Source organism: Patiria miniata, unplaced genomic scaffold (assembly GCF_015706575.1).
Source record: "Patiria miniata isolate m_02_andy unplaced genomic scaffold, ASM1570657v1 HiC_scaffold_25, whole genome shotgun sequence".
NCBI lineage: Eukaryota > Metazoa > Echinodermata > Asteroidea > Valvatida > Asterinidae > Patiria > Patiria miniata.
Window position 1 is genome coordinate 10,169,023 of NW_024037064.1, and position 10,266 is coordinate 10,179,288.

Consider the following 10,266-nt stretch of genomic DNA (forward strand, 5'->3'; position numbering starts at 1 on the left):
TGTGATAATTACGACTCATGATAATCATATAGACGAAATCCTACAGTGACAAAAAAAACGGCTTAGGGAAGGAAGTTTTAGCTCTTGATTTCATATTTGCATTGTCGCCAACATACATGTAACACTCGAGTTATCATGAACAGAATTTAAGAGAATTGTTGTATATATCTTTTAACCAAAAGTCCAATGATACATTACTGTTTCTTCTCGACATCAAAGATATGTTTTGAGTAGAATTTGGTTCATATAGATTTCATGAGATAAAGTATGTAAATAGTGAATACTGAAATATACGTAAGATGTTAACCTGATTTTTATCAAAGGAGTACATTCAAGCAACGTGATCGGTTCTTGGCCAATAGGAATGTTTTCACTGTCCTAGCTAGGCATTTCATGACAAAGTTTCCAATTGGAAAGAAAAACAGTGTTTTAGAACAATTAAATGCTACAGCTATAGCTTATTAAACTGTGGTGCATGTTTTGTATGCAGGCTTGTATTTTGCATTTGTGCATGTGTAAGGGTGATACGCAGGGCTTCACGACACAGTGCGCGAATGCAATTGACTTTGCCCAAACAAAAGCAGTCACACAAGCCTGACACGGGAAGATACTAATAAATACCCTTGAGTGCCACTTGAACGAAGTCTCAAAGATCGACCGTGCACTCGAGTACCGTACACTCGTCTACAATGCTCTACACTATACTTGTTTGTCTGTATATTTTGGCTAAAACAACTTGTTTATTTTCAATAAAGCGGGGATTTCTTCACACTAATCAATGATGTGCTAACTGTATGTTTTGTTCAACTTTTTAAATGACTTACAGGAGGTAGGCGTTACTCATTTAGCAGACAACACTTTAATTGTTTGGACATTTTTTAATGACACTTAACATTTCGATTCCTAATTAAATAGTTCGGTTATTGAGACTGTATTTGAATTTGATTGGGGAGTTTTTAAATTGCACAGAAGCGTTTTTTTTATCTAATTGAATTTATTTTGTATTTTTGGCAATACAAATGTATTCAATTTAAAATGGGGAATGGGAGGAAAAGTTGTCCCATAATAATTTTTAGGAGTAATTATTCAGCAAACGTAATTTGAATTATCAACCCCCCCCCCTCCCTCAGGTGATTCAGGCGGGTATATTTTGGAGGACTCGAGTCAGTTTATTTGTTTATTTTTTGTTTGACTCGTGACTGGCATCAGAATCGTTATACCTTTTGGACTCGGTTTGACTCGGACTCGGCTAGTGACTAATTTGGACTATGTTCAACTCGAATCGAGTCCATTTCTAAAAACAAAAACGTGTTGAAACGTGAGGGAAAAGTTAAATGAATTTGTTAATGTATTTTGTTTACATTTCTTTTCATATTCTAATGAAAACGGCCCTTTGAATGGTGATTCATATGAGAAATGCATGTTTTCCGACACAATTATATTGGGAAATATGCAGCAATTAATGCAGTTTAGAAGTTATAAAAAAAATGAAGAAAAAAAGTAAAAGAGCTATGATATCCCATTTCCGGCATTGAGCGACGGTATACTTTTAAGAAAAATGAAACAGAAAATGGAAGCTTCTTCGGATCCTATACCGCCCTCACATCAGGAATCAGGCTCATTTGGACATCCTCAATAGGAAGTGTTTGTTTTTTAAAGGCCGGAGGTACTTTCGAAACCTCCCCAACCCATCCATCCCCACACCCCGCCCCCTTCAAAAACAATGAATGCATGGATATTTTTTTTTTAATACAAAAAATACAAAAATGTACAATGGAAATAAAAAATATATATACCTATCTAATGCAGCTTTTTTTTTTAATGAGATGGGAAAATAGGAGTTCACTGCCAAACAAAAAGGCCATCCCTTGTTTTGGAAAACAAGGAAACTTTATGTGAACCCGTGCAAATTACCCCCTCAACAGTTACAAAGGGAGAGTTGGGCAGACAACTTGAAAATACATTGGAATGCACTGGCGATGACGCTTGATGAAGCCCTCGGTATTGGCTTATTTTGTTTTGTATTAATTTTAGATGCATTTTTTGGGGGTCCAGATTTAGAGTAAGTCAGTAAAAGTTTCGAAGAGATGGTCACGAACACAATCTATAGTACTGTACCATGCATAGGACAAACTTTGCCGTGCTGTCCCTTGGAGGCGCTCTTCATATTACATTTCACTTCGATTTCCAGTTCTACCATGGTTCTACTTCCGCGTTGATTGCTTCGAGCCTGAAATTTAATCAACCTAAAGATTCGCTCCTTTCGACTCAACAGAAACATCATTTTGGCATCCAAACCGGGAACGTCGGATAAATGTGAGCACAATAATGTTTGTCTTCCTTAAACCCTGGAGAAGCATTTTTTTTTGTGAAATTCTGATGAGGCATTTTTTACGGGTGTGACTAAATGTACATGTTGTATTGTAACCACGTTCATGGGTGTATGTACATGTACTCCATGTACTTGTTATTACATGTACATGTACATGTATGGCTGTTAATATTGTTGATGTACCCTAACGTGGCGCGGCCCCTAACGTGGCGCACTTGGATTTTTCGCCGGTAGCGCCTAGCTAGAGCAAAATTTTAAACTGAAATTTCACAGAAAGTGAAATTTCATCAAGTTCTAAACGGTCCTGTTCATAAATCGCGAGTTTATTTACCCGTAACAATGTTAGAAGGAAAAGCTATTTTGGCGTGATTTTCCGATTTTATTTTCAAGTGCAAAGTGAACCCTTTGAAAATGCCCTGAAAAATAAGAAAATAATTTTCTGACAAACATTTGGCTTGGTATGTAAGTAAAGATATTAATTATTTATCAGAATTTATCAAGTTTATAGGAATTCGTAAGTGTTAATTTGGAATTTTCAAAGATTTATTCAAGTGCGCCACGTTAGGGAACATTCCGCCAATTTTTGCCCAATTTCCGGACACCACCGTTTTTGAATTTCGGATCAAATTTTATGAAACTGAAATTGTTCACAGAGGTAAAATAGCAAGCATTGATAAGGTAAAAGTACTAGTATTTCATTGCATGAATTTGAGGTTTGTCAACAAAGAGGTTTGCCAACACTACACGAGGAAAGTCGGGTAAGCTTCGAAGTGCGCCACGTTAGGGAACACGACTATATATCGAGTAATGCTAATGGCATTGCTCGATGCAGAGGACTATAGATTTAACGTACAAGTACAACACACTTTTTGTTATTATTTTAACATGTTTTAAAAACGAATGACGGCTATCATGATAATGGAGATGAAAATAAAACGATAAAGACGAAACCATGTCATGTCATCTCCAAAAAAAATTAATGCAAAAGATTGGAGTATCCATATCTGTCCATCATGATAATTACTATATTTGCTGTGTGGCTCTAAATACAAAGGAAGCCCTGGAGATAAATATTCATGGGCCACTATGGAGCATCTTACAACTTTAACTTTGTACATGTTGATGTTTTGCATTCAGAAATTTGACATATTATGATAAAGTGCAACATATTTAGATGATAGAGTCACTTTCAGATTTCTGCCTTACCGGGTTAACGAATTAACGAACAATATCACAAATCCAAGGGAGCATCAGAAATAAAATAAAATATGTGATGCTTTGAAGAGGAGGTGCAGTTTATGGATAAGGATATGATTTTGCACTTGTTTCTTTTCAATTTACATCTTGAGAGCCCTGCACACATCGATTCATTTCAAATGCAAAAACACATCCTGTCAATTACTAGTGGTCCCTACCCATAAAGGGAAACATAAAAGTGATACATTTTTATCACTGTTACATGTATGTTTTAAATAAAATATTTTTCTTCACATTTATTAGACAAAAATGGCGACTGGACCTGCAGTAAGTTCAGCACTAGAGACGATCAGCAGACATCATCTTGAGTGCAGTATCTGTCAAGGGAGATATCAACAGCCCAAGATATTGGAATGCCTCCATAACTTTTGTGAGCAATGTCTGCTGAAATACTGCAGCAAGAAGCATCAGGGCGCTGTAGAAATTCCTTGCCCTGTGTGTCGACAGGAGACAAAACTTCCCGAGGTGGGGGTGGAAGGTCTGAAAACAAACTTTCATCTGATTGGTCTGGTAGAGGAATTGGAACTGCAGGAAAAGTTTGTGTGTTCGGGTGGCACAAAGCTGCTCTGTGAGACATGTGATGATGGCAATGAGGCAACACGTCGGTGTCTGGACTGTGCACAGAATATCTGCTCACGTTGTCATAGTTCACACAAAAGAATTGCTACTACATCGAGCCACACAATAGCTACTTTGGAGGACATTTGTGAAGGAAAGGTGAAACTGACAAAAGAAAACCTGAAACAACATCCCAAATGTCCGAAACATGAAGGCGAAGTGACAAGGTTCTTTTGTATGACATGTGAAGTGTTGATCTGCCGAGATTGTACTGTCATTGACCACTGCAAGCCAGAACACTCGTACATTGACAGAAATCAAGCCGCATCAACCTACAAACAGTCGTTAGCTGAACTGTTTTCTCCACTTGGATACGAAATGAAGGAACTGAAAAAATCACAAGAGAAAGTCTCAAGAATAAAAGAAGATTTGGGTGTCACAGTTAAGAGGGTCAGGACAGAAGTGCAGGACAGAGCAGCTGAGATACGAGCAGAGGTAACGGCTCAAGAAAATCGCATCCTTAATGACATCAAAAACATCCAAACAGATCGTGAACAAAAACTGGACGATTGTGAGAAAACTATGGGCTTGGCTGCGGAGAGATTTCAGTATTCACTAGACACAGCAAGAGAGGTGACAAGGACTGCATCGGATAGTGACTTTCTCTCACTCTATCCCACAATCAGCAAAGACTTGAAATTGTTGGCAGATCAGAGAATGCCTAGAGTTGACAACAGGCTTGCATTTCTGAAGTTCAAGCAGAGTGAGGGTGTTGGTGGCATCAGTCTGGGTGAGGTGGTGGTGGAAGTTGAGTGGAAGCTGTGCTGCGATCGGGAGTTTGGTAGAATCGGAAGAGGTCCAGGAGAGTTCTATGGGGCTTGGGGCATTGCTGCTCGTCAACCTGATGAGATTGCAGTGACTGACTACTGCAACAAACGAGTTGTGATCTGCAGTATCGATGGCGACCAGAAAAGCATGATCCCAATGCAAGGATGTAAGTCTAAATTACCGTGCAATCTGCAGAATTACATATTACAATGTACATAAAAAAAATCATCACATCTCATTAATTATCGGTTTGTTTTCAATTTTCAATACAAAATAAAAACATGAATACAGATGAAAATCTAATGAAACTGTTTTGAAACAAAAGATGTTTTATGGAATACCTTGCTATTGATTACGTAATCAATATGTAAATGCATAGTAAAGTGAACAACCCAACTGGAAATTTAACGTCATTGATTTGGTTCACTTTTTTTTTGGTGCCAAACATGGAAAGTTCAAGAAAAATGCATTTGGTAGTTACATAGAAAATGCATTTAATAGTTTGGAATTGATTAATTATCGTGCAAAATGTATATACAAACTGAAAATATACAATACGCTGGTTCACGTTTTCAATTGTTGTCATCAGGATTTTTTTAATTTTTACCATTATTCAACTGAAAGATAAATCTTTGAATAACATTTCGTGCCTCACAATCTGGGGCATATATAAACAGAAAAGCTTAAACATGCTTAAGCATGTTTAAGCTTTTGACAGTGTGTATTTGAGTGGTCGGGCACAACATCTGTTGAGAATTGTTCTGATAAATCTTCCTTGTTTCTTTCCTTCTTTTTTTCGGACAATTACTATCTGTGGGTTATCTCCGAAATCGTTTATGGTATGAACTTGTAACTTTCAGCATGAATCGACCCTCATCTCAATCAGTGGTGCTTGTTACTGTGACGTCGTGATGATGTCATCGGGTGTCAAATTACAAGCAATTAAAGATTTCTAGATTTAATCTTGAACATCAATATCAAATCAACCGTGAGAGACCTAAACTTGACTTTTACGGGGTTTGATAGAATAATCCAGGATCTTCATTTTATCTTCAAATCACGTGACTCTTCCTTCCAGTCCAAACCAGAAGTGCCCTATCATTTGAAAGTGGAAAAAGATGTGAACTTGCTTTCAAGTTTCAACGATGTTTAGTCTCTTAATGTGGTACTTTACAAAAAATACCGATCACGTCATAAAATGTTAGAGCGCCCCCTTTAGCGGCAAGTTCAAAAATGTTTAAAATGAATTTTCAGTTGCTGTCCGGCGACGTTTGCGGTAATCGCTTCAAACTGAATATATATGATGACCTTTATGCAAGCAGGACCTGTGTACGAACAAATTATGACGTCATCAGACCGGAAGTTAAATACAATGAAAAGATCTGCAAACCTTAACCCTAAAGGGGCCGGGGGGGCGGAATCCGTGACATTTTCCGTGAGATAGCTCCTAAAAAAATTTTTTCGCGACCAGAGCTGTTATGGCTTTTTAGCCTCGAGCTTTGCGCATCTTTTGATACCAAAAACATAAAAATCGGACCAAGGGTTGCCGCGTAGCGAAAAAATTTTCCAGCGCTACGCGCCGTGAAAACTGAATTTTCGCATATACATGTACGTCGTGTACACAGAGCAGAATTGCCATTCGTACATATGAATAATTAATTAGCCATAATTCCAAAACCCTTTGACCTATAGTCATGAAATTTCTTGGATATGTTTAGGAAGAGTTGCTCTATGCATGTGCCGAGTTTCAAAATTTTTCGTCACTCGATCGCCAAGATCTTAGGCGGGGGGGGGGGGGGGGGGGGGGGGGCGAATCCCCCCCCCCCGCTGAGGGATGGTCAAAATAACCCGGCCCCTTTAGGGTTAAACAATTGCAATCCAGAGTTTTGCTTCAAATAGCACAGTTTAAATAGCTCTTGAGATTTCTGGGAATGACGTCACGATGACGTCATCGAGTCAGATTACAAGCATCAAAGGTTTCTAGATTTAATCCTTGAAAATCAATATATATAATCAACTGTGAGATATCTGATTTTACAGGAATTGATAGAATAATCAAGCGTCTTTATTTTTGATATTACGTGCAAATTCACGAGACCCTTCCTTCTGGTACAAACCGGAAGTGCGTTATAATTTGAAAGTGGAAAAAGATGTGAACTTGCTTTTGGATCTGGCTAGGTTGTACTTTAGAAGAAAAAAAAACTACCGGTGATGCATAAAATGTTAGAGCGCCCTCTTGTTGCAGGTTGAAAAGGTGTTAATGCATTTTCAGTTGATTATTGTTGCAAAGCTTATCACATATGAAATAGATGCGGTCCGACCATTCTGCGCTTGTAACTTAACAAACGCGAATCATAATTATCACTCTTTCAGATTTCAATGTTGATTTAAAAAAAAATTAAGTTCCAATCCAAATAGAACTTTGACAGCTATTGTTTGTTTTTACATCGTGACTCATACAGGTCCACTCGGCATCGCAGCTACCCGCGCCGGCGATCGTTTGGTGGTTGTTGAGGAAGGCGCATCCCATGTGAAGGTGTTCAACAGCAACAACACGCTGGCATATGAGTTCCCAACGGTGCCGCCGAGTGACGAGGTCGATAAGACCGCAGTTGACCTCCACTCTGTGGCAGTCAAGAATGACGATACCATCGTAGTGGGTGATGCCAGGAGAATGGTGTTGACTGAGCACAGCCCCACTGATGGTGAGCTCCTACGCACCATACCAGTCAAGATTAAACCTTACTTTCTAGCTGTTGATGACAGCAACGATAGAATTGTCATCAGTGATAAATCGCAGGCAGTGGATGTGGCTGATGGCAATGGCACTACACGACGCACTATCAAACCCACCATGAATGATGAACCAGTACAATACTGCAACGGTGTGTACACTGATAGCTCAGGTATCTATGTTGCAATGGAAAATGGTCCTAGCACGCGTCATATCCACCACTATGACCCTCAAGGTGGCTTTCTCAAGTGCATCGCACAGGGTCTGCACAGCCCGCGGGGTATCACACTCACATCAGACGGGCAGCTTGCAGTGGCTGACTGGTACTCGATAAAGATAATTCACCATGTTGCTGTGACGCTGTAATCAGACATGTAATTTCACATTTATAGTTTTTGTTTATGAGTATGGAAAAGCGCATGAATACCAAATCAGCTCTGGAATAATCTTAATAATTGGCAAAATAAAAACTGAAGTAAAGTATTCGGGACACCAACATGCATTGAAACAATTTGAAAATTAAGCCTTTAAAATGATGTATGTTATATAAATAATTCATATGTGAAGACTTTGATAAGTCATTAATTAACACTATACTGAATAAATCTGAATAAATCAATATATCTGAATAAAACCCTGTCATCTGATTGGTAGGTCGTTGTTCACGTGGCATTAAAATGATTGATCCCAAGTTAACACATGGCCCGGTTTCATCGCAAAAATAGAAGTTCCATTCCACGGTAAATAGTAGTTCCATTGTACTGTCATACTACCACATAATCAGATTCAAGAATTTATTCAGGCGCTGTATAAAACAAATAATTCCGTATTAAACATTTTGTGCAACATAAAGAATAATTTAATTCGGTGTTAGATGGTATGTTAATTTCCTAGGCTTTGCCTTGCCGAAAAGATGATTATATCAGGTATGCAACTTTTCCTCGGATCAGCTGATTTCCTCTTTTTTTACTTCCCATGTGTGCCATTGAAAATAGAAAAACACTGTACAAAGTCGGGGGAAAATTTGAATTTCCTCTTTTTTGTGATTTCCCAGTTGCATGCCTGTTATATCTGTAACCGCCATAAACTATTCTTACCATTGCACACATCAATATTTATTGTATATACTGTAGTTCAGACTACCCCGGGTCGATATCCAGGAAATAAACTCCCTCTACCTAAATAATGGTTACATAGAAATTCATCCAAACTATGTTAAAGTGCTGAAATGTGGCATATAGGGCCTACAGTAACGATTCGACCTTCACTTATAACACTGTGCAGTTTTTTTTGCCGATGAGATTTTTTTCTTGCCATTTTTTGCCGAAAGGAAGGGGAATATGGGGATATTCAAAACATGTATTTTTCCTTTTTTTTGTTCACAGTGTAGGTTTATATATAGTCTTTATAAAAAAAATCACGTGTCAACAGAAGCTACATGCACTACCGTGGAAGGTGCTAAAACTATTTTAAAATCAATTTCTATTACGTCATCGTGACGTATTGTCATTATTTGCAGACCAGGAGAATGTGCTACACCAAGTCGTCACCGTTTTCACGAAGAGCCACATATGTCGATTTTGAAGAAAAAGTGTTTTCGAGATAATCGCAAATGAAGTTTCTCATATTTTAAAACTGCAAAAAATACCACTTTGCAACAACTTTGTGAAGCAAGGAAACCATCACACTATTCTGTGTGAGCTGAATATTTACATGAACCCAGTAATAAGACTTAATTCAGCAGTTAATTAGTGAAAATTAATTAGTAGTGGCTCTTCGTGAAAACGCAAATTCAGGTTTCCGACATATTGGCCCTTTCTGTTCAATGTGTATTTCCATAGGCGCGAGTGAGTACGCGCGCGCAGCTGAAAATGTTACAAAGATATAGATATTATATGTGGCTCTTCGTGAAAACGCAAATCTCATTTGACCTACTTTTACGTATTTCCGTGCAATGGGTTTTGTACGCGTTCAAAGGGCCAATATGTATGTGGCTCTTCGCAAAATTCATTTATCGAGATTTTGGCCCCTTGCAACATTAATGTAACTTGGAAATTAATGATGTTTTGCTTATAGAAACATGTCAAAATGAATACGTACATTGTTTTAAAGTAAAATATTGAGAAAAAAAATCAAAATCGAAAAAAATGTTATTTTTGACATATGTGGCTCTTCGTGAAAACGGTGACGAAGTGTCATAACGATTCGAAGTTATGAATTAATTAATAATTATAATTATTAAAATTCTTGTCAATTTGATCACAAGTTGGTTATTAATTAACAAACTGATTACAACCTATCAAGCAATAAACAATTCGAATGAACTATGGAGCATTCCTTGTTATTCCATTCCTAATGGACATTCTGACATATCCTTTTTTTTCTATTCAGTGTTTCACCTATAAATGTCAACTGCTTGGTTAAATGGGGGGGGGGGGATATTATGATAATGCCCCCTTTCCTTCCCCAAACAGAAACGGCCTTTGTAAGTTGTATTTTTTTTCCAGTTAGCTATGGCTTCGGCCTACTAGCTGTTTACAATTTCTTAAGTCAATGG

The 10,266-nt window shown here is 37.9% G+C and overlaps 1 protein-coding gene across 1 annotated transcript; it reads left to right on the forward strand.

Annotated features, from left to right (window-relative positions):
- Positions 1-2,196: 2,196 nt before the first annotated feature.
- LOC119733448 (tripartite motif-containing protein 72-like) lies at positions 2,197-8,353 on the forward strand. Its single transcript, XM_038207011.1, has 3 exons — positions 2,197-2,316; positions 3,833-5,141; positions 7,438-8,353. The coding sequence occupies exons 2-3, from the start codon at positions 3,839-3,841 to the stop codon at positions 8,073-8,075; spliced, it is 1,941 nt and encodes a 646-aa protein (XP_038062939.1). The 5' UTR covers positions 2,197-2,316; positions 3,833-3,838; the 3' UTR covers positions 8,076-8,353.
- The last annotated feature ends 1,913 nt before the right edge of the window (positions 8,354-10,266 follow it).